The 25,102-nt window shown below is 36.3% G+C and overlaps 1 protein-coding gene across 4 annotated transcripts; it reads right to left on the bottom strand.

Annotated features, from left to right (window-relative positions):
• Positions 1 to 3,217: 3,217 nt before the first annotated feature.
• On the bottom strand, positions 3,218 to 13,288 carry LOC147500202 (protein DOWNY MILDEW RESISTANCE 6-like). Of its 4 annotated transcripts, none has more exons than XM_086561882.1 (4): positions 12,974 to 13,285; positions 12,633 to 12,880; positions 12,036 to 12,354; positions 3,218 to 3,600 (listed from the first exon to the last, which is right to left on the bottom strand). In XM_086561882.1, exons 1-4 carry the CDS (start codon positions 13,166 to 13,168, stop codon positions 3,595 to 3,597), a joined length of 768 nt encoding a protein of 255 aa, XP_086418008.1. In that variant the 5' UTR covers positions 13,169 to 13,285; the 3' UTR covers positions 3,218 to 3,594. The 4 variants fall into 4 exon arrangements, with proteins under 4 accessions (XP_086418008.1, XP_086418006.1, XP_086418005.1 ...); XM_086561880.1 differs by lacking the exon at positions 3,218 to 3,600 and adding an exon at positions 7,090 to 8,135 and having other exon boundaries at positions 12,974 to 13,288; XM_086561879.1 differs by lacking the exon at positions 3,218 to 3,600 and adding an exon at positions 7,090 to 7,442 and having other exon boundaries at positions 12,974 to 13,282.
• Positions 13,289 to 25,102: the final 11,814 nt, after the last annotated feature.

The following is a 25,102-nucleotide window of genomic DNA, read 5'->3' as shown; positions in this document are numbered from 1 at the left end:
TTATGGGTTTTTGGAAGTTGAGAGTGCATCACACCTCGAAAATCGAAGAGTCGGGAACAAATATTGTTTTTTCCGAATTCTGTCGAAATTCGGGGTGTGACAGCTAGCAATATGTAGGGTGATTTGAATGGCCTAAAAACACTTATAATGAAAGAGAATGAGTTTATATTTTATGTTTATTGTTTCGTTTATCAACTTCAGTTAGCCCTTGTATCAGTTGCAAAGAACCATGAGTCAATTGCTAACCTTTTTAGTGTTCTCTCTAATATGGTAAATATTGTTGGATCATCATGTAAGCGACGAGATATGTCACGTGAAACAATGAAGGCTAAAGTTGTTATAGCCTTACAAAGTGGCAAAATTTCAAGTGGCAAATGGTTGAATAATGTGACCAATCTTAAACGATCTGGTGACACTTGACGGGGCTCACACTATTATACACTTCTTGGCATGATAAACACTTATGGTTCAGTACTTGATGTGCTTAATAATATATCGGAAGATGGTTCAAGCTCGGAAGAAAGAGATGAGGCTTACGGATTATTGAGTTCAGTGCAGTCTTTTGAATTTATCTTAAATTTCCATTTGATGAAAGAGATACTAGGAATTATCAATAATTTGTCAAAGGCTTTGCAACGTGAAGACCAAGACATTGTTAATGCCATAACTCTTGTTAAAATAACAAAGGTACACTTACAGAAGATGAGAGATGATGGGTGGGATAGTCTTCTGATTGAAGTTTTTTCACTATATGCCAAACATGGTATGATGTGGTTGTTAGTTCCAAATATGGAAGAGAGGTATGTAGCTCGAGGGAGGTTTTGACGAAGAGCGGAAGGAAACACTAATTTACATTATTATCATGTTGGATTATTCTATCACTGTATTAATTGATTTGCAACTTTAAGAGTTAAACGACTAGTTTAAGGAAGCAAATACAAAATTACTTCTTTGTATGACATGTCTTGATCCTTGTGAGTCATTTGTTGCTTTCGATAAGCAAAAGTTGATACATTTTGCTCGACTTTATCCTGATGATTTTTCAGAGATAGATCAGATAGAATTAGCGGATCAACTTGAGAATTATATCATTGATGTGTGTTCCGATACTAAGTTTGGTAAAGTAAATGGAATTAGCGCCTAGTCAAAAAAATGGTTGAGACAAAGAAATACATTGTGTACCCACTTGTGTATTTGTTGATTAAGTTGACACTAATTTTACCTATTGCTACTGCTACCGTGGAGAGGACATTTCTGCTATGAATATCATAAAGAATCGTCTGCGCAATCGGATAACAGATGAATGGCTGAATGATTGTTTAATAACATATATTGAAAAAGAATTTTTTAATAGTATTGATACCGAGTTGATCTTGCAATGCTTCCAAAAGATAAAGAATGATGACAAAAAAGAAAGCTGTCGAAGACAACTATGAAGAAGTACTTATTTAGATTGAATTCTTTTTTCTTTTCTTATTTTTTTTCAATATATTTATTGCAATCATTTTATATGATTTTTTTATATTCGAAATATATTTGTTTTGTGATTGGGTTTGAATTTTTAGTTAAAAAAAATTAGTGTATTTATTTTATTTTATTTTTATTTATTTATGTTTGGTTTATTTATTTTTTTTATGCTTGGTTAGTTTTTGGATGGCTCACCCTCACTTTAATTTCTAGCCCCGCCACTAGTTGTGCGTGTATAACTTGAGTGGATGCATTAATAAAGTGTATGATATGTATGTGTGTCTATGTATCCAATATTCCATTGTTAAAATTTCCAAAGATTCATCATTCCAATCTATGTCAGTAACACAGTAGCACTTCCACTCAATCATCTTCTAAACAGGAAAAAACCTCTAAGAGAGAGAAATTGACCAACTATAGTCTATCTATAGTGGAAAGGTTCCATTTTTCTCAAAGTTTTAATGGGTCTATCATTCTATAGCATTTCCAAAGCCCAACCCTCTCCAGTTTACTTCGAAGTTGCCCAGAACGGACCGGTTTGCTTGATGAGGATTACAGTATGTCAGCAAAATTGATGAAGATTATTGGACTGATCCAGCGTCCATATCGTAAGCCGGTCAATTAACAATCAAAATCTGGATTTGTTTCAACTTTCTAAATGAAGGGGTATTAGGGTATACTACAAATCACTCATTATCATTACTTCAACTTTACAAATGTTCCTCTCCCATCCAACATTAATGACGTATGACCGTTCGTGGCTACGAAATCCCCTTACCATAAAGGGCTAATCTATTATTGGCTATTTGTTTTTGAAATGCGGTCTCTATAGGTCGTCATAACAAGTCAGCAGTGAATTCGTTCCAAAAAATTATTGCCTCTCACAGTCTTTCTTTACTGGGCATATTTTATTGGTAAACTGTTAATGTGTGATTGAGGACATTAAACCTGTTACTAGCATGTGCTGACGCACAAGTTGTATAGTAAGGGTAACATCGTAAATATAGAAAAATAATATGGGTAAAACCATCATATAAAGTGTGATCAAAAGTCAAATAAAAAAATATTATAGGGTTAGGATTTTTCAATTAGTAAAAGATAGAAGACCAAAAAGCTTCTGAATATTGCTTTATTATTGTATTTGGCATCACTACCATTATTAGAATATATATCAACACATTAATTATGCCTTTTAGAAAAGAAATTGGGGTAAAAAACTAGAAACACATAACAACACCTTCAGGCGTTTCTGTTTTAAATTGAAGTCTATCCCGAGTCTAGCTCATAGGTATATTGAAAATTTGCAGGTAAACAAGCACAACTTACGACTGTAATAGTTTTCTTGTAGCCAATGGACGAAATTTTACTTAAGACACGCTCAAGTTATTTACTTAAGACTTGCTCAAATTAATCAGCCACCATAGTAACAAGTTGAATTGGTCATGTGACCCAACGACAAGATCCTTCACAAGTTAGTTTGAACTTTAAAGCTATTTACTTATTTAGTTCACTTTCTTCAAAAATTTGTAGCGGTCTTCATTGGCACGTACTACTGTACAAGTTGTACATGAATCTTTGACCACCATATTCTAATACTATTTTCAGAAGGTTCCTAGTAAAATCCCCCAGAAAGTGTTTGGACACATTCAATTCTCTTCAATTCGCCATATATGACCTTATCCGGTGGACTCAATCAGTTTTCTGATTTTCTACTCTTCATATAAATAGTCTCCCTCTATATTTTAAATTTGAATCAAATGAAACGTTATCAAACTTCGTCAAGAAAATATATGGAACAACAAACTAATAAGAATAACACATCCAACAATGCACATAGAGATGGAGAAGAGAGGGGTGAAGTTCATTATAGAGGGGTTCGTAGGAGACCGTCAGGGAAGTATGCAGCGGAGATACGTGACCCAACACGACGTAGTGCACGCGTATGGCTTGGAACTTATGACACTGCAGAGAAAGCAGCACAAGCGTATGATCGAGCTGCATATGCCATGAGAGGTCACTTAGCAATTCTTAACTTTCCTAACAAGTATCATTCGTCGAGCGAAGGTTACCCTTCTCATCCTAATTCGTCTTCGCCATCATCTTCAACATCCTCTTCAACTGCAGCAGCTAGTACTTTTACAAGTAAAGAAAAACATGTCATTGAACTTGAATATTTGGATGATAATGTTTTGGAAGAACTTCTTGGATCAGATGATAATTGAAGGCAACTCCTTGCAGCTGATCATTGATCAACTTTCATTTCGTTAAATTCTTTTTTTTTTGGATTGATTTAGTTAAATTCTTTGCATTTGTTTAACACGACAGGGGACAGTCAATGAGCAGCCAAACTTCTTCATGTTTTCTATGGATCAATTCTATGGTAAAGCAGTCTCTTCAGTACTGAGAATATAATGACTCACCTTCACATATATTGCATCATTTTCGACCTTCCTATATGATTTGTTGTGTTCTTATTTTTAACATTGTGAAGCTGCTGCTGCTTCAAAACTTTTTTTTTTTGAAATATTTAGAGGATTAACAGATCCACACCGGTTACATTGAAAGACCCTAACCCGAAAACTTACATTGTTCGAAGGCTTACCAACTCCGAAGAAAACCTAACCCAAAAGCTCACCAACCCCGAAAGGAATCTAGCCCGAGACTCTAGCCGATGCTTCCAGACTTTAAGTATGAACTTGGATAGAAATCGACCTAGGGTGCTCTTTCATTATAATATTGCACATTCATTAATCCTTGCATGTGTAGTGCAAAAGTTCGCGCTCGGCTGAAATATCTTGGTTAGCTACTAAGCGATATCTAAGATAAATGGAGTCGTATTTGGTTGTCTTGGTAAAATTAATTAGTGCTATAATCTTACGTAATGCGAACCATGGTGAATTGAACTTCAAAAACTATATCCTTTCCATGCCATACCATATATAATTTGCTGGTGGAGGTGGTTTGGTTGTACCAAGACAATTTTTTTTTGCTAAGTGAACTTATTAGAATTGGATTAGGTATGGGAAAAGGGGTAGGAGATTACAAGAGTTTAAGTGTAAAATAAAGAAAGGAGAAAAAATGTCAACATACACTGATGAAGTGAGATTGTAACCCGTAGGCCTCCAATATATATCTATTAGAAGTTGATTCGCAAGTCAAAGTGCAGAGTGCGCCCGCGCCTCGAGTATTGTTCGTTATATTCGCACCATTTGTATTTGTACCGATCTTAGATCTTTGATATTTTAGTTTCTATTTTAGAAAATTGTAATATATATAAAAACCATTGTAATCTCTATAGAAATTAATCAAGAAAATATTATCTCAAATCAATCTCTCTCTCTCTAATTTACCACTTGAATTTTTCTTTGGGAGTGCTGGGAGGTGTGACAAAGCCATAGACAAAACCAAACTTATCTTTTGCTCGAAGGGATTTAGAGATAGACCGTAACCAAGTCGGATAATTGTCACTAGATAACAAAGGAGATACGAGAATAGCCATAGGGCTATTTGAGTGGTGGACAAAGAAAGGATCATCAGAACCTGGAGGAGAGTCATTATTAGTGTTTGAGGCGTCGGCCATTGAGAATTGAGAGGAGGTGGAAGCTTAGAGTGGTTAGGGTTAGGATTTGGATCGAAATTTTGGAACTCCTTCAGCCACCACACCCCAACCCTCCTACCTCACCTCGATCTACTAGAGTGCGAAACCCCCCACCACTTCTCATCAAAGATTACCACTGCCCTACTCTCACCAAGGCACCTACAGTCCTCGTTCGGCCAACCTCATCCGATCGGACTCTAAGGTAACACGGTCTTCCACTCTATATCCTATGGCTTTCTATGTTTCTGACACTAACTTTTTTACTTGTCATAAAGCTTTTTTGTCTAAAGTGTCTTCTTCAGTTATTCCTACATTTTTTTCTCAAGTTGTCAAAATTTCAGAATGGAGAGCTGCTATGGCTGCTGAAATTGCAGCTTTGGAACAAAATAACACATGGAATCTTGTTCCGTCATCCTCTCATCATAAGCGTATTGGTTGCAAATGGGTTTTCAAGATTAAATATCATTAAGATGGTTCTATTGAACGTTACAAAGCTCGTCTTGTTGCCAAGGGTTACAATCAGATTGAAGGCCAAGACTATCATGACACTTTTGCACTCGTTGCTAAACTAGTCACTGTTCGATTACTTCTCTCCATTGCTGCTATCAGACATTGGACTCTTCATCGGCTAGATGTTCACAATGCCTTTCTCCAAGGCGATTTAGATGAAACTGTCTATATGACCTTACCTCCTGGATTCACCAAACAGGGGGAGCACATGATTTGTCGCCTCAATAAGTCCTTATATGGACTCAAGCAGGCTTCTCGGCAATGGTTTGCCAAACTATCTACCAGTTTTATCACTGTCGACTTCACTCAGTCTAAGTCTGATTATTCTCTATTCACAAATATTTGTGGTTCTAATTCTACATTTGTCCTTATTTAATTTATGTGGACGACATTCTGATTCACAGGCAACAATCCATCTCTCATTCAGAACTTGAAGCATTTTTTAGAATCCAAGTTCTATATCAAGGACTTGGGACGTCTAAAATATTTCTTTGGCATTGAGGTGGCTCGTTCCAAAGAAGGATTATTTCTTACACAGTGCAAATGTCTTTTGGACATTCTATTTGATTGTGGTACCACTGATGGTCGTATTTTTGAGTTCCCTATAGAACAAAACATCAACCTTCATACCGATGATGGCACGTTACTTTAGGATCCTACTATCTATCGTCGCTTGATTGGGCGTCTCTTATATCTCACAGTTACATGTCCATATATTATTTATTCTGTTAATTATCTCAGCCATTTCATGTAGTCTCCACGGACTCCACATTTAGATACTGTTCATCGTATACTTCGTTACCTTAAAGGTTCGATCAACAAAGGGATTTTCTTATAAGCTAATAGCTCTTTACACATCTCTGGTTTATGTGACTCTGATTGGGCTGGTTGCCCTGTCACTCGTCGTTCTACTAGTGGTTATTGCACTTTTATTGGTTCTAGTCCTATATCCTGGAAAACAAAGAAACAGAGCACTGTATCTTGTTCTTCTGCTGAAGCCAAATATCGTTCCATGGATACCCTTGTGTGTGAACTTCAATGGTTGAAGTATCTTCTGCATGACTTAGGCATCTCTCATCCTTCTCCGATGGACATATTCTGCGACAATCAGGCCGCCCTCCATCTCTCTCAAAATCCAGTTTTTCATGAACGAACGAAGCACATCGAATTGGTTTGTCATTTTTTACGCAACAAGATACATGCCAAGTTACTATCACCTACGTTTGTTCAATCCTCAGATTAGGTGGCTAACGCCTTCACTAAACCTCTCGGCAAGGACACCTTTCTGAGATTAATTCGCAAGTGGGGAGTTCTTGACATTCACTCTCCAACTTGAGGGGGAGTATTAGATGTTGAATCGCAAGTCAAAGTGCAGAGCGCGCCCGCGCTCTCTTCAAGCACTCTCTCGAGCGCGCCCGCGCCTCGAGTATTGTTTGTTATATTCGCACCGCTTGTATTTGTACCGATCTTAGATCTTTGATATTTTAGTTTCTATTTTAGGAAATTGTAATCTATATAAAAACCATTGTAATCTCTATAGAAATTAATCAAGAAAATATTCTCTCAAATCAATCTCTCTCTCTAATTTATCAATATCATTGCATCAGGTACCACTTCCATTCAATCAAATCTAAAATAAGTGCTAGTGTAAGTCTCCCATATATATAACCATGATACCATACATAAAGGGGGAGTTAGAAAATATAGTTGTTGCTCTCTTTGCTACTGATCTGCAGAAAAGTTAGCCTCCTTCCAAGTTGAGGTTATCATGAACTGTTGAATTTCTGCTATGCACTTGCTCCATCTAACCTTGAGTTGCCATGGAATCTTGCCTGACCCAAATGTAGAAACCGCCGCCACACTGAATCTGATTCAATCCAAACATTTTTTCAATTTGTTTGTACTGCAAAATATGGCTAATCATTCTGCCATATAGTTTGTATTAACACCTATTTTCCTCCACATTACAAGAAGTAAGTCTCCTGAAGCATCTCTAAATGTACCTCATTCCTCACAGATATATTTTCTCTAGTTGAGTTCATAATGCCTAAATTGTACCAAGACGTAATTTGGCTGTAAAGTTGAGCCAAATATTTGCATGATGACAGATGACAGTAATGCATCTTGACATCATGGAGATCTCATGTCTAGTAAGTGTATAACACTGAACATTAGTACTGCCCAATCTCCTACTACACAATTTCAAATGATTTTTATGACTTCGATCAACTTTTGGTCCAATGATCTTTGAAAAAGAATATCATCAACTACCTTTAAGAATATTAAAAAAGGTTTAGATGGCTTCATATTTGGTGATGATGATCAGAAGAAAGAAAACTGGGCTGAATTGTTTTGAATTGTTTTGAAATGATGGTCATGATGGTTTGATATACTGACATCTTTCTCCTGAATGTCAGTAACTCAGTATATCTATCACAGAGAGTCTGGGAGTAAGGGTGTTAATGGGCTGGGTTGGGAAGCTGACATATCATTTGATTAATTTCCACTAGCCAAGGACTTTGGAGTTTGGATGTCTACTCGCCAACATATTTTCTTCTTGCTACATGAGAACGGGAAGGAAGAAAGTTAGCTTTTGTATCCATAAAATGATAAAAGAGTCTATATGAGCCTGACTGGTGTTTTGGCCTGCTGTATCACCTGTATGGCGCTCATATATATATGCTGGCTGAGTGGCTGTATAACTCATCGAATAGCCAAAATGTGGTAGAATATAGAAGAGAAAAAATTACAGTAACTGGGGTTAATATCGTTGATACACGAGATTAATGAGTTGTAACATGAAAGGACCAAATGTTTCGTGGTGGCTTAGGTTAAACTTGAGTTCTTTTCTCTGTTGAAAATTTTCATTCATCTAGGAAAAAATATCGGACTGGGCTTTGGAGGCTTTTAGACCAATGTTTTGAAAACCGAACCGGTAATCGAACCAATTTTTTGTTAAAATGGTTCAACCAGGTTCAACCATGGTTCGACTCGGTCGGACCGATTTATGTTTATTTAGCAAATTTTTTAATAATTACAATAATAAAATGAATAAATATATGTTTTAATTCAATATTAATTGGTATTATATATCAAAATAAATTTCTTATACAAGAAATACATAGTAGTATGTTGGTTTGGAGTTTCGATTATTTTGTTTAGGTGTTAGGTTCAACTCCCCACATTATCAATTTTTCAAAAAAAGAAAAAAAAAAATTATATAAGGATGATCCGGTTTAGAACTGAACCGGTTCGCCGGTTCAACCACGGTTTAAGCTTAGACCGAGGGTCCAACCATAAACTCAAGTTTTAACTGAACCAAACCGAAAATTTACCGGTTCCGGTAGGACCCCGGTTCAACCACCGGTCCGGTCCGGTTTTCTAAACACTGTTTTAGACCCAATGTTTGATACGATAGAGCCAGGCTTGGACCTAATTGCTTCCATATTGTACAGCTACGAGCTTCAATTTTACGCGGGCCACGCTTGTTAGTTATGTAACAATAGGAACTCTTTCATGAAGGAAATCAGGGAGTGACTCTCAAGGATAAAAATGCCGAAAAAATAACTCTCAAGGACACTTTTCTATTTTTGTAACTCACAAGGACCGGGTAGGTGAAATGTCAAGTATACCCTTGACGCGAAATAAAAAACGGATCGAGTATATGAAATATCAAGTATACCCCTGACGTAAAATCATTAACGTCCTGGCCCAGACGAAACGACCCGGTGTATTTAGTATGAACATTCAATGTTCATAGTCTTTGGGTATGAACATTCAATGTTCATAGTGAAGATTCAATGTTCATAATCCTTTGGGTATGAACATTCGATGTTCATAGTCCTTGGGTATGAACATTGATTGGTATATGAACATTCAATGTTCATAGTCCTTCTATGAACATTCGATGTTCATAGTCCTTTCCTTTGGGTATGAACATTGAATGTTAAATACATCAATATATTAGATAAGGTATATTAACCTTATTTGGATATGAACAATCATTGTTCATACACAAAAAGGTATAAACACTCATTGTTCATAGTAAAATGACGAAAGGGTAAAATCGGAAAATATTTATTTTAAATCCGGTCATTTGTCCTTATTTTCACGAAAGTATAAATGACATTTAAAAAAAATATAAAAAGGCGGGGCCAACTTATTTTGTCCTTGAGGGTTACTAATTTTGAAATAGTGAGTTCGTGAGTTACTTTTCTCCAAAATTTGTTCTTGTGAGTTACTCATAAAAAATCGTGTCCTCTAGACTTCATTTTCCCCAAAATTGGCCCTTGGGACCAATTTTTTGGAAGGAAATACCGAAAGGCAAACTACAAGAGGGAGTTGTAGCCTTGTCGGTTTAGCCAAAACAGCTAATCAAGCAAAGCGAAGACTTCAATACATTTTCATGCAACCAAACCAGCACCAGCAATGCCTAGAGCAGAAAATGGTCTAGTACAAAATGTTGCTAGTATTACAACATTCAATGGCAAATAGTCTTATTATTTGCAGCAGTGAAATTTCTTCAAAACGCCTTCGGAATCACCAGCTAATGAAACATGCACTTGGAGAAACTCTGGGTATTTGAAAACTCTGTATTTTGGTGGATTTAATTCATCAACAAGTTCTTCGATCTGCAGGTTGTATGGTGCAGTCCATTGAAGGGAAAATCAAAGTTGTAATTGTCGTTCGAGCAACCTTAGAATTAGTCACAACTCAGTGTTCAACACTCTTTAGTTTCCCATTGCTGAAAATCTGCATTGGAGATATACGGATAATACAAGTTCAATTATAGATGTTCGTAATATATTTGTATTTACGATATATCATAAAGTAACTCTCAAGGACAAAAAGGAAGAAAAAATCACTCTCAAACCCATCTTTTTTGTTATATATAATCACTCACAAAGACCAGGTAGATTTTAGGACAAGTATAACCTTGACTCGAAATTAAAAACGGCTCGGGTGGTAAAAAAATCAAGTTTACCCCTGACGTGAAATAAAAAAAACGATTTGACCCAACCAAAACAACCCAACGTATGTAGTATGAGCAATCGTTAGTGAAAACACCTATATTGGAGTCATTGTTCATACCTCAACACAATGTATGATCTATAAGAAAACACCTATTTGGGGTATAAATAATCACTGTTCATATATCAACATAATGTATGATAAATAAGAACACATATTGGAGTATAAATAATCATTGTTCTTACCTATTTGGGGTATGAACAATCACTGTTCATATCTCAACATAATGTATGATCAGTAAAAATACCTATTTGAAGTATGAACACTCATTGTTCATATATATTTGGGTTATAATTGTTCATACCTCAACATGAGCTACGAACAATCACTGTTCATTCATTAACATAATGTATGATCAGTAAGAACATCATTGTTCATACATATTTAAGGTATCAACAATCTTTGTTAATACCTCAACATAATATATGAGGTATGTTAACTTATTTGGGGTATGAACAAACATTGTTCATACACGAGGAGGTATGAACAATCATACCAAAACGACAGAAAGAGTAAAATCGGAAGATATTAATTTCAAATCCGGGCTATTTGTACTTAAATGTTATTTTTACTTGACCAATTTCTTGTACGACATATATCATAATTATCATTCTATTTAAGCAGGTGCCAACTAGCAAAGTTGGTAAAACCTTTGGGTGATGATACCAGAAGTCTAGGGTTCGAACCTGCCACATCAATCAGTTACTTATCTCGTTTAAAAACAAGATTGCCAATCTAAAAAAAAATCATTCTATCTAACTATTGATGTTAAATTTCAGTCTCGCTTCTTCATGTGTATATTTTTAGAGATATTTTTTAGTAGTTGGCCACACTGGAAAAATTGATCATGTCTAGGGGTGTAAAATGGGTCGGGTCGGCTCTCAAACCATGAAGCCTGTATGACTTGAGGGTCAGGCCGTCCCGACCCTCTCATATAGTGTGGAGAAGTGACCGGGGTTCATATTATAATAATGTAACAATTTGTTATTTTGAACTAGATTTTTCATGTAACGTTGGAGGAGCCTACACAAAGCACTAACTTATGTAAAACATATTTTTTATTTTGCTATTTATACAATTACATACTTTTTAACAAAATATAAATAAAATTACATAGAAAAATTGTGATGGCCTTAATGCGGGCCTTGTGAGGGTTGGGCTGAGGGCCTCATGCTTTCACATCTAGGCCCTTATCCTCCCCTCAAAATATGAGCCCAGCCCTCAAATTGCATTAGGACTTAAATTTGAGGACTTTTTCAGACCATGGACCGGGCTGAGGGTTTGGAATCCTTAGACAGTACTATGAAAATAATGTTAACAATGTTAAAATTAGAGGAATTGTAAAAGATTAGTGCCGCCTACATGTATAACTTGTGCTCATAATGTATACTTAGATATTCTTATGGTCATTAGTGTATTAGAAATTTACCTGTAATAGGTGGCCTAAGTTTATGGTAAATGCACTAGGAAGAGGTTCCACAGCAATCCATTCTCCTTCATTTAGCACTTGAAGTCCAGAGACGTCCCCTTGAAGAAGTAGAGTGAGTAGATTTGGGTCACTATGCTTTGGTAAACCGAGTGTTAAAGTCGGATCAGGGCATGGTGGATATTGATTGATTCCCAACAATTGGATTTTGCTTAGCTCCTCTTCGAAATAACTTGATCCGACTCCCAATCCTTCAGCTATTAGCTCCAATAGCAGCAAACCTAAGTCCCTTAATACCATTGAATATGTCGCCGCAGCTTTTCTAAGTAAAATCAAATACCAAAAAGATTTGAATAAGTACAAAGTTCGATATTACTCCCTTACGCATTATCATACGACAAAAAATTTTGAGTAGATTTTCGTATTTAATTTATAGGCTTTTGGTGGTCGAAACACCTCCCTCGCTTTCTACTCTCTCGAGGTCTAGTTGGATTCAACTAGGAAAAGTTTACAAATTTACAGAGTAAACAAATAAACACAGGCTACAACTTGAATTGGTACTGGGTTAACTGAGTGAGATAGAGTATATTAAGAAGATACCTGTAGCTAGCTGGTTTTGAAGGCCACAAGTGCTTGAAACTCTCCACAGGATAGTAAGGATGCCTAAGAACATCCCTCCAGTAATGTGTTTCTTCATTGTCATAATCAATACTACTATAGAGCCTAGAAACTCGTTTGGGGCCCTCAGAGAACATTGGCATCCTGTCCTCAATGGGCATCTCAAAGAACTCCTCGGCAACCCCCCTCATGTCTTTGATCATAGTTTCTGGGACTCCATGATTTATCACCTATTGGAATAACCAGCAATTTCATTTTTCTTTAGAATAATCTTCATGTGAGATTACTTTACAAAAGAAAATAATGGTAAGAGTGTATTGAACCTGAAAGAAGCCAAATTTCGTGCTAGTATTTATAATTTCGTCGACTATAGCCTTGCCGTCTCGACTAACTTTTCCTAGATCGATCACCGGAATGGTAGCATACTTGGGAACTATGTTTGGTCGTTTTTCAGGTGGTAAAATGTAAGATTCTGGCAAAGATTGGACGTTCAACCGGTTAGATAAGAGCTTCTCCATCTTCCAAGAAAGAAATGTTCTACTAGTACAAATCAAGTGGTTTAGTAGTACAAATCAAGTGAATATATCTTTGTGATAGGGATTGCTAACAAATTTATTATATTGTGACTACCTCCAAAGTTTGGACATTTTACTATCAAAGTTTAGACGATATCTTGATGAATAAGACACATTTACTTGACAAGGCATCTTCTTTTGGTTAGACATGGCCTGGGGTCCTATACTCCTCGCATCATTGCCATTTTGATAGTCTGTTTTAGTAATTAAGACAGAACTAAACAACAAATACATAACTTCACAAAGAAACAAGCAAGTTTTGATGAGAATCAACAACAAAGAGATACCATTCGGCAACAGTGTGAAATTTTTGGATTGCTGCTTAAAAAATATCCACATTTTGTTTGGCAGAATGCGCCAAAATTAACCTTATCCCGTTATGAATAACTAGTAAAATCAATAAACTAACCTCTTGCCAAATATTGAAAAAGAAATCATATGTGAGCTAATAAAATCCATAACTGGTTGACTGTTTTCTAATGGGACAGAGTTTATCATATAAAAAATAATTTCTCAAAGGTACTTATATTAGTGAACAAAATTAAATATAAGGGTATATGCACATTAATATCAAGAACAATTCCACCTGAAAAGCAACGTATTAGAGCTCCAGCATTGATCATTTTCCTTTGGGTATAGTAGTTCAACTTTCTAAATTACCTCTAGTTAGATGGCGATGAAGGCAACAAGTGTTTAATCAACACAAATGAGGTGGAGTATCTGCAAACACTTTTCACTTCGATTATGTGGTTCATCTGGTTAGAGAGAAACAAATATCGTTTCCAGTCCATGGCGGGACCATCCAACCCTTATGAACTGATCGAAAGAGCAAAGAAAGCTTACAAATGAACTCATCCGGGTGCATTCAACTGCCACCACATATGCACCTGCCATATCAACTATTGCTATTTCTTGGCAATCACCCCCTTCGCCGTTCCTAAAATTTAATGTGGATGGATCGTCTTATGGTAATCCAGGTCCCTCGGGAGCAGGCGGTGTACTACGGAATACTGATGGTGCTTTTATACTAGGTTTTTGTTGTGGCCAAATATCGTATATACCGATATTCGCCATTATTTTAATAAAGTTCTAATACAATATTGGTATGAGGGCCGATATATTCATGATAAATTTCAGGTACAAAGGAAAGAGAGAAGGATGGACACATGTCAAAAAAACTATTGGATGGATACATGTGGAACAACTATAAAAGGAGTGGAGACAAAAGAAAGAAGGACCAGATTCATTGGAGACACTTTCATTTTCTATTTCTCACATATAAACAGAGAGAGAAAGAGTGAACAGTGTAGAACACCATTAATAAAAAAGAAAAGCTTAGTTGATCTTAATCATCTCTTCTTGCATCTTACATTGGTGGGGATCGTGGTGGCCAAATATCGTACATATCGATATTCGCCATTATTTCAATAAAGTTCTAATATAATGTTGGCATGATGGCCGATATATTCATGATAAATTTCAGATACAAAAGAAAGAGACAATGATGGACACATGTCAAAAAGCTATTGGATGGACACATGTGGAGCAAATATAAAAAGAGTGAACATAAAAGAGAGAAGGACGAGATTCATTTTGGACATTTTACTTTTTCTATTTCTCATATGTAAACAGAAAGAGAAAGAGTGAACAGTGTAAACCACCATTAATGAATAAGAAAAGCTTAATTGATTCATTTTATCACTCTCTTCTTGCATCTTAAAATGAATCAATTAAGCTTTTCTTATTCATTAATGGTGGTTTACACTGTTCACACTTTCTCTCTCAGTTTACATGTGAGAAATAGAAAAAGTAAAGTGTCCAAAATGAATCTCGTCCTTCTCTCTTTTGTCTCCACTCTTTTTATATTTGCTTCACATGTGTCCATCCAATAGCTTTTTGATATGTGTCCATTCTTGTCTCTTTCCTTTGTACCTGAAATTTATTATGAATATATTGGCCCCTCATGCCAATATTGTATTAGAATAACTTTATTGAAATAATGGTGAATATCGGTCTGTACGATATTTGGCCACCACATCGCCCCCTCTCGAAATTTTCAAATTTTATAAGTGAAAATTTGAAGATTTCGAGAATCAATAGAAAATAAACTTGAAATTCGTAAAAAAAAAATTTACTGTTCATCTACACTGTTCAACCGCACTTTGCATATACACTATTCATCCGATATACACTATTCATCCGATACTGCGCATCCGTACTTTTTATATACACTATTTATCCAATATATTCTTTTATCTGATACTATTCATCGACACTTTTCATATACACTATTCATCATATATATTCTTTTATCTGATACTGTGCATCTGCACTTTTCATAAAAATTTGATTGTCAAAATCCTATTTCGGATTCAAAAATTCATTTTATGAAAACCAAATTTTATTTCAAATTCAAAAAATTTAATTGTCAAAATCCTATTTCAGATTCAAAAATTCATTTTATGAAAACCAAATTTTATTTCAAATTCAAAAATTTTAATTGTCAAAATCCTATTTCGGATTCAAAGATTCATTTTATGAAAACCAAATTTTATTTCAAATTCAAAAATTTTAATTATCAAAATCCTATTTCGGACTCTATTTCAAATTCAAATCAAATTCAATTTAAAGTCCTAGTATCCGTAGAAATGTTGGTACCAGGCATATTGTCAAAAGCCATATATAGTATCAAAATCCAAGGCAGATACTAGGCACATAAAGCCTTGATATCCGCAGAAATGTTGGTATTAGGCACATAAAGCCCTGATATCCGCAGAAATGTTGGTATTAGGCACATAAATCCCTGATATCCACAGAAATATTGGTATTATGTACATAAAACCCTAGTATCTGCAGAAATGTTGGTATTAGGCACATAAAGTCCTGGTATCCGCAGAAATATTGGTACCAGACATATCGTCAAAAGCCCTAGTATCAAAATCCAAGGCAGATACTAGGCACATAAAGTCCTGGTATCCGCAGAAATATTGGTATCAGGCATATCGTCAAAAGCCCTAGTATCAAAATCCAAGGCAGATACTAGGCACATAAAGCCCTGGTATCTGTAGAAATGTTGGTATTAGGCACATAAATCCCTGGTATCGGCAGAAATATTGATATTAGGCACATAAAGTCCGGGTATCGACAGACGTGTTGGTATCAGTGGCATATCGTCAAAAGCCCTAGTATCAAAATCCAAGGCAGATACTAGGCACATAAAGCCCTGGTATCGGCAGAAATGTTGATATTAGGCACATTGTCATAATTTTCATATACAAAGATGCCATATCGGATGTCAGAATTTTCATATAACAAAGATGTCGTATCGGATATAAAAATTTTCATTGGCAAAGATGTCATATCGGATTGTCAAAAAATTTATTGGCAAAGACGTCATATCAGATATCAAAAAATTCATTGGCAAAGATGTCATATCGGATTGTCAAAAAATTTATTGGTTAAGATGTCAAATTTCATTTCAAAGTTATATAGTTAAATATCAACTGATACTCTTTTTTTTTGGGGTATCGGAAAATTTCATTTCAAAGGCATATATGTCGGTGGATGCACAATATCAGATATATCGGATGTGCAGTATCGGCGGATGAACAGTATTGGCTAAAAGAATATATCAGATGAATAGTATATATGAAAAGTGTGAATGTGCAGTATCGGATAAAAGAATATATTAGATGAATAATGTATATGAAAATTGCGGATGCGCAGTATCAGATAAAAGAATATATCAGATGAATAGTGGATATGAAAAGTGCGCATGCGCAGTATCGGATAAAAAAATATATTGGATGAATAATATATATGAAAAGTGCGGATGCGCAGTATCGGATAAAAGAATATATCGGATGAATAGTGTATATGAAAAGGCGGATGCACACTATCGGATAAAAGAATAGTATCGGATGAATAATGTATATGAAAAGTGCGGATGCACAGTATCGGTCGAACATTGTCGATGAACAGTAAAAAAAAGGTAGTGCTGCAGCAGCTATATTGTCTGACTTGTTAGATGCCTTGGCTTCAGTGGTGAATCTGTGGTTACAGGGACAATGTCTGCAGTTGTTAGCAGAATTCATAGCGAGTTCTCCGCTCACTCCACTTCTTAAGTTGGATAATAACATTCGTCTGATAGCTGTAGGTATGGTTTGGCAACGTCTTGTTTCCAAAATTGCAATGAAAGGGGTTTCCAAAGAGGTGGTAGGGTACTTGCAGGATTTTCAGTATGGGGTCGGTGTCCCTGGTGGAGCAAAGGCAATTTTGCATGCTGTTAATCGCATGGTATATGCTAACGGTGACAGTACATCTCTTTCTATGTTACTAGTAGATTTTCAAAATACTTTTAATATGGTTGATCGGACAACTATGTTGAAAGAGGTTAAGATTTGCTTTGCCCTGCTATTTCCCTTTGGGTCAAGTATTTGTATTGTCAGCCTGGAAGATTATACTTGGGGGATGATTACATATGGTCTGCTTCTGGGGTTCAGCAAGGTGATCCTTTGGGTCCCCTTCTCTTTGACCGGTGTTTGCACCCTCGATTCTGAGATCCATCAAGTTGTTAGTTATTGCTCGAGGCTTGGTACTTAGATGATGGGACTCTAGTTGGGGATACAGAACAAGTGGCGGTAGCTTTGCGAAGACTAAGATATTTTGGCCATCACTGGATCTGCGTTGTTCCACTCCTGGTCTCTTTCCTTCAGATTTATCTTGTCCTCGCCAGGGGTCGTTACTTGAAGGGCGCTTAGCACTCGATTCTTCTTTTGTCATGAGTCTTGCTCGTAAGTGTGTTGAAATGGTTATGACTTCAATGGACCGTTTAGCTGCATTGGAGGGTCCACAGTGTGAGTTAGCACTTTTACGAGCTTATGCTGGGCTCTCCAAGTTGGTTTTTACAGTTCGTACTTGACCACCACTTTTTTTTAGGGAGGCAGCTAAGACTTTTGATCAGCACATTCGCATGGTTCTACAGGGCATTATAGTTTCGATGGTCCCCGCCCGGTGATTTCAAAGTGGCGTTTAGCGACGCTTCCATTGTGCCTTGGTGGGTTAGGTATCTATTTTGCCTCTGATGTCTCTGCTTTTGCTTTTGTGGCCTCCCGTTTTCAGACTTCAGAGCTTCAGAACCACATTCTTAGGAGTTGTGGTCTAGTGCCTATGGGTGAGATCCTTGGTAATGCTACCAATGCATTGCGTCTATGTCTTCTAGATTTTGACCTTGATTTTCTGGCTGTGAATGCTACCGTCCCCTCAAAATCACAAAAAGTTTTGGCGAAAGCTTTCTATGGTAAGATTGTTGCTAGTCTTGAGAGGGAGTTTGAGTTCTCTACTCGTCAGAAAGCATTCATTAGATGCTTGCAGTCGAAACATGCAAAAAAAAATTCTACTTGCTATTCCGATGGAGGGACTTGGATAGCGTATGTCAAAGGTGGAGTATCGTGTCATTCTCATGTATCGTCTTATGATTCCTCTATACTCTAACGGGGGTATTTCCCATGTATGTAAAAAAAGTAGATTAGATGCTTTTGGGGACCATACAACACATTGTAGACATTTTCCTGGTTTTAAATACCGACATGATCATGTTAGAGACATTTTGTGTGATGCATTTTGGAGGGTTAGGGTACAAGTGAAGAAAGAGGCTCCTGTTAACTTTCTCACTGATCCGAATGAGGGCAGATCGACACTTCGACCTGTGAATGTCTTGATTTACAGTTGGTCCGAGAAAAAACATGTATGTGTTGATGTAATTGGAGTCTCTCCATTGGTAGGGTTGGGGAATGGTGACTTTGAGGTGGGAGAAGGCGCTAAAGAGGCGCCAAGACGGGGGAAGATGGAGAAGCATGGGGATGCTTGTAGGGCTAACCAGCATTGTTTTATTCCATTCAGTTTTGACACTTTTAGGTTCTTGGAACAACAGTCTGTTGAGCTACTCAAGAGACTTCAGAAAGTTATGGACAGTAACGTTATGACAGCTGGTTCTAACGAGTTTGTTTTTAGAAGGATAGGATTTGTTATTCAGAAAGGACTTGTGGTGCACCTTGTTGCACGTTTGTCATAATTATTTGTAAAATTCATTATCATTCATTATCAAAAAAAAAATGACAAATTTCAAGTTTATTTTCTATTGCTTCTCAAAATCTTCAAATTTTCACTTATAAAATATGAAAATTTCGAGAGGGGGCGATGTGGTGGCCAAATATCGTACATACTGATATTCGCCATTATTTCAATAAAGTTTTAATACAATATCTGCTTGAGGGCCGATATATTCATGATAAATTTCATTTACAAAGGAAAGAGACAAGGATGGACACATGTGGAGCAACTATAAAAGGAGTGGAGACAAAAGAAAGAAGGACCAGATTCATTGGAGAACACTTTCATTTTCTATTTATCACATGTAAACAGAGAGAGAAAGGGTGAATAGTGTAAACCACCATTAATAAAAAAGAAAAGCTTAGTTGATCTTAATCATCTCTTCTTGCATCTTACAGTTTTGCCACACCAATTTCTAGAGGATCAACCCTACTAGCTGAAACCGCATTGAGAACCAGTTTATACTTAGCTCATAAGCTAAATATGTCGAGTGTGATCTTTGAAACTGACTCACAATATATGTATAACTGCATTGTGAGGAATTCTCACCACATACCTTGGGATGCTCGATCAGTAATCACATACATCAAGGAGCTACTAGCAGCAAACACAAGTTTTGAACTTATCTGGAGCTATAGAGAGAGCAATTTTGTGGTGGACAAGTTTGCGAAAATTGGTTCAGATCAGGCAACTGATAATAATTGGTGGACAAATCCCATTCCCTTTCGGCAGGAAGTACCTGAAGCGTTGTCTCAGCTTTCGCTGGGATATACCTCGGTATGGTGCAATACAACACCTATATTTGTGTCTGCTTTACTTTTTAATGACAAAAATGTTGTATGTACATTTAGAGATATAAGATAAATAAATTGCAATTACAAAAAAAAATGTTTAACAATCTCCACAGGATAGCAAGAATGCTAAAGAGTATCCCGCCGAAAATGTGTTTCATCATTGTTATAATAATCAACACAGCAATACTACTATAGAGCCTAGAAATTTTTTTGTCGGTCCTCAAAGTACATGGACATCCTGCCCTCAGTGGGCATATCATAAAACTCCTCCACAAGACCACAACCCCCATCATGTCTTTGATCATAGTTTCTCGTACTCCATGATTCATCTCCTATCGGAATATAACTGGCAATATTTGGTTAAATTAGAACAATCTTCGTGTGAAATTTGTCTCTTTAACATTTATTGGATTATCACCAAATTACCACCAATAGTGGTACAATACCCAGAAGTAGATCGCCAGTCAGATCTACAGCCTACATAGTTAGCATCAGTCCACGCCTCAACCCGAGAATGACCATTATCTCGAAACAAGAGGCCACGCCTAGGACATCCCTTGAGATAACGAAGCACACCCCCTAGCTGCCTGAAGATGAGGAAGACACGGCTTCTGCATAAACTGACTGAGAACTCCAACTGCATACGTAATATCAGGACGGGTAAGAGAAAGATAGAGGAGCTTCCCAAAAAGCCGTTGATACTGACCAATGTCTTCCAACAACTCCCCATCATATAGTCAGATTCATCATCTCCAATGATGTTTTCATTGTCACAGCCCGAATTTCTAAACAATTAAAAAAATGAATATTTGAAATATAAATATCTCAAACATCACTTGGTTCAATTGTCTAAAACCCTGCATGACGGGGTGGATACAACACAAATCAAAACCTAAAACCCACATCATAAACAATCTTAACCACAAATTCAATCTCTAAAAATTCTCTTTATTACTTTATACAAGTCTATCTTCCAAAAAAAAACATCAATATAATATTCTAAGAATAATAGGTCCTCAACATCAGTATTCTCATGTCATACTAAAATGTAAACTACGTTATTACATCTTTCCAATAAGAATCGGACTAAAAGAAAACTAACGGATCTCCGGCAAGAAAGAATCCAAATCACACGCCGGTTCCACGCCTTCCACCTATGTTCCTAAGAACACACCCACGCTTGCCAAAACAAAGCAAACATGGGTCGAAGAAATTGAATTTGGTTTGGTATGAAATAGACTAAACACATATAACCATTATCATACTTTTAATTATTCAAACAATCCCTTTATTTTATCCCATAACTCGATCATTCATTCAAATTGGAAGAAGTAGTTCCGTTCGAGTAACCTAGCAGATAATTTCTTCCCAAGCAAAACTTCCATTTTATTAACTTCCATCTTATTAACTTCCATCTTATTAACTCATTCTAATAACTCCTTTTAATATCTAAATAATTGAATTACACTTACCGATATCCATCGGCCAGATAAGGGTAGGACTGGCCCCTCATTACAAATGTTATTAAGTCCTACCTCCCCGCAGAAAAGTTAGAACTTCTATATATCATATGTAGATATTATATTAGGTTTCAAAAGAAAACCCAAACACTCACATAATCAAATTAATTTCTCTTATTAATAATCAATTACTTTTCTTATACACATATTTCACAACCTATGTATTCTTTGTGTCATTCCCGCCCACATTCGAGGAATACCTAACCTTACATTCCCTCAGACACTTTCGAATAAACTAACTAAGGCTAATACCTTAGTTCCTCTCTAGTAGGGTAGTCAAACAATCCTGGTTCATTCACAAGACATTCAATGAATAATACTGTCATTCATAAATATTCAATAAATGCCCACCTAACATATACATCAATCACCGTCGTAAAACTCGGTCTAAAGACTGGAGGTGGAGTTCTAAAAGAGGTGGTAAATTTATTCTACGATTATTGAAATTTATTGTATATATTATTTCGGAGAACGTAGGAATGTCTTGATTCAATTATTTTTGGTTTTACGCGTTATTAATTTAAATTGGATGTCTAAAAGTGTCAACGTTGTATATCATAAAATCTACAATCACATATTAGTTAATACACGTCTGGCATTATATATAGAAGGTCTTAAATTAAAAGCCCAACGTTAATAGTCCTAGACTTATCCTATTAGACCGAATCATAATTTAGGAAAAAGTCAAATTTTCAGGTCAACTGGTCAAAGTCAACCCTGGTCAAAGTCAACAGTCAACTCTGGTCAAAGTCAACAGTCAACTCTGGTCAACCCGGCCTAAACTCCAAAAACCCAAAAGCCCAAAACCTAAGGCCCATAGTCTAATCTAAAAGTCAAATTTAAAAATCCAAAACCAAAAAGAGAATAGCCCACGATTTTGGCCCAAGCCCAAAATCGTTTTTGGGTACTGTTCATCTCCTTCTTCTCTACTTTCAAACAACCACTACCGACCACCACACAGCCACCACCGGCCACCCATCAGTAAAACAAACCCCGCGGTTTGTTTCCTCGCAAAAACCCCCACCTACCCATATCAACAAATCGTGATTCTGTTATACTGCCAAATTCGAATTTGACGCCATTAAAGCCAATTCAAGCTTCAATTGTCAATTTCCAACACCCAAATCAACCCCCAACCATCAACATAAACCCAACAACAACAGCAACAAAAATTCATACACAACAAACATTCAAAACAACACCAAAAATTTGGGACGGTTTGAGTTCTTGTTTGAACAGCCATTAATGGCTGTTCAAGCTTCACTTCACATCCCCTCATCTGAAACAAACACCTCCACTTCACCACGCCCAGTCCAAACATCATCAATAGCATTCACAGTTATCAATTCAACCATACAAGTAAAAACCATACAAAAGAAAGAAGAAAAAAAAGGCAAGGAACGGTTTGGTACTGCTGATGGCGACGCCATCAGCCACCAGTGTCCAGACTTCGGCAATTTAATTGCCAAGAGTCGTCCTAATTTCTCTACTGCAGGGGTTCAAAATGGTGGCTAACCATTTACAAAGTTGACAAAAAGAAAAATGAGAAAGAACGGCATTACTGGTGTGTTTAAATCGAAACCAATAAAAATAATGGTATAGTATGACTACTCACTGTTAAAACCGAACAGCCCGAACAGCTCCCCGAAATCGAAATCCCGTCGTCTACTGTCACGCGAACCGATTATCTTCCTCGTTCAAACTCCTGTTTTTCTCTCAGTAAAACTCTCACCTTTTTTTTTCTAAACTCTCGTTTTGTTTTTCTCAAAAAAAAACTCTACGTGAGAAACCCCTATTTTCCAGTTTTTCAAACCTCTCCGAAAAACCCGGGTTTTAAACCTATCTACTTACTTACGGGCTTTTATCCTATCTACTTACTTACGGGCTTTTTCTAACAACTGGATATCCTATTTCTGTATTCTATTTACATTATTATTATTATTAGGAAAATAAACGAAATAAAATACGGGGTGTTATATTCATGCTCGACATCATCAATTAAGCACATATCCTTGCAGGTCTATACTCAAGATCCTTAGGCCTTTTTTCCAATTTCGCAAGCAACTCCAACGAAATATCATACATTCATACCTAAAGGCATGCAAACAATCAAAAAAGCCATATGTAACCAAGTATTAGCACAAGGCAGATTATTCACGAAGACTTAGCAAGTGTGCAACTACTGGACAAATTTGATATCTACCCAAGAGGCTTATTAATATATGAACTCTTCAAAACAAAGACTTCTCAAAAGTTTTGAAAATACGGAAACCCATACACCTATATTGTGTAGAAGTCCTTCAACTATTCAAGGTGTTGAAAATCCAATTCTCAATTTGACAACAAAACAGAATTGTAAACAACAACTACTAATTACTGATATTATGGAAAGCCGGAAACAATGCAATTAGATTATTTGCTAGCTTCCAATTTCTTTGCCAAACACAATTTCGCAATATATATTCCTAGACCAACAATTCGAAGTAATTGCAGTAACACTGTCCTAGTTATAGAGTTCGTCTAATATATGACTTATACATCAAACAAACCATAAGATTAATTGTCCTACATCGCCAATGTTACCACTCATTCAGAGGGGGGGGGGGGGGTGTCAATTAACCAATATCAATCCAAAACATTAGTTTTTCACGGGTACCAAAAATCAACATTGTGTCCCATGGAAAAACAAAAGAACAAATAAGAGTGGAAATTGAATAGTACCTCTCCTTGGATCAAGTCGGGTTTAGAAATGTCATCCATTTGCTCATTAATCAGCCTTAATCAATTTAAGTGCTTATTGCTACAACCCATAGTTGATACCATTTTTGCAACTTAACGTCGAAAATAAGCACGCTTAAGTTTATCACTTCTTACCAACTCCTTAATGTATATTTAAGGGCTTAAACAAAGAATGTTGAAGACTTGAATTGTTCTCTACTTTTCTCTATACAATTACAATGTACACTTTTATTTAAAGTGATATAATACAATCCTACTTAGCAAAAAAAATGTATATTTAACGGTATCATCGGAAGCAATAAATTAAGCAGGATGAAATGACGAAGTGGTCCTTCTTAAAGTAATTAGATAATTTGATTTAAGGGCATTAAGCGGTAGGAAAAAAGCCATATGAATTTAAGAGTCCACGTTATTTACTAAGGATATAATAATTGAGATATCGGCTGCATTGTTATCTCTACTATCATCTATATTGATTCTCAATCAATTAGGTGTAATTGATTCAAAACCACAATCTTATATTAAGGTAGATCATCTCTGACTATATGAAACTAAACCAAGTTTTCACAAGGAATGATCAAAACCAAAGAACATAGTAGGCATACTTGTACTGTAATATATAGGGCTCTATCTCCTTGATCTGATCGACCCTTGTTTTAAAAAAGGAAGCAGATGATCACTTGATCCCATCCAAAAACCTTCTAATCTTCAAA

The sequence above is a fragment of the Coptis chinensis genome, chromosome 5 (genome assembly GCF_015680905.1).
Source record: "Coptis chinensis isolate HL-2020 chromosome 5, ASM1568090v1, whole genome shotgun sequence".
Lineage (NCBI taxonomy): Eukaryota > Viridiplantae > Streptophyta > Magnoliopsida > Ranunculales > Ranunculaceae > Coptis > Coptis chinensis.
The sequence above is the reverse complement of the archived record's forward strand: the minus strand, read 5'-3'. Positions and strand labels throughout refer to the sequence as shown.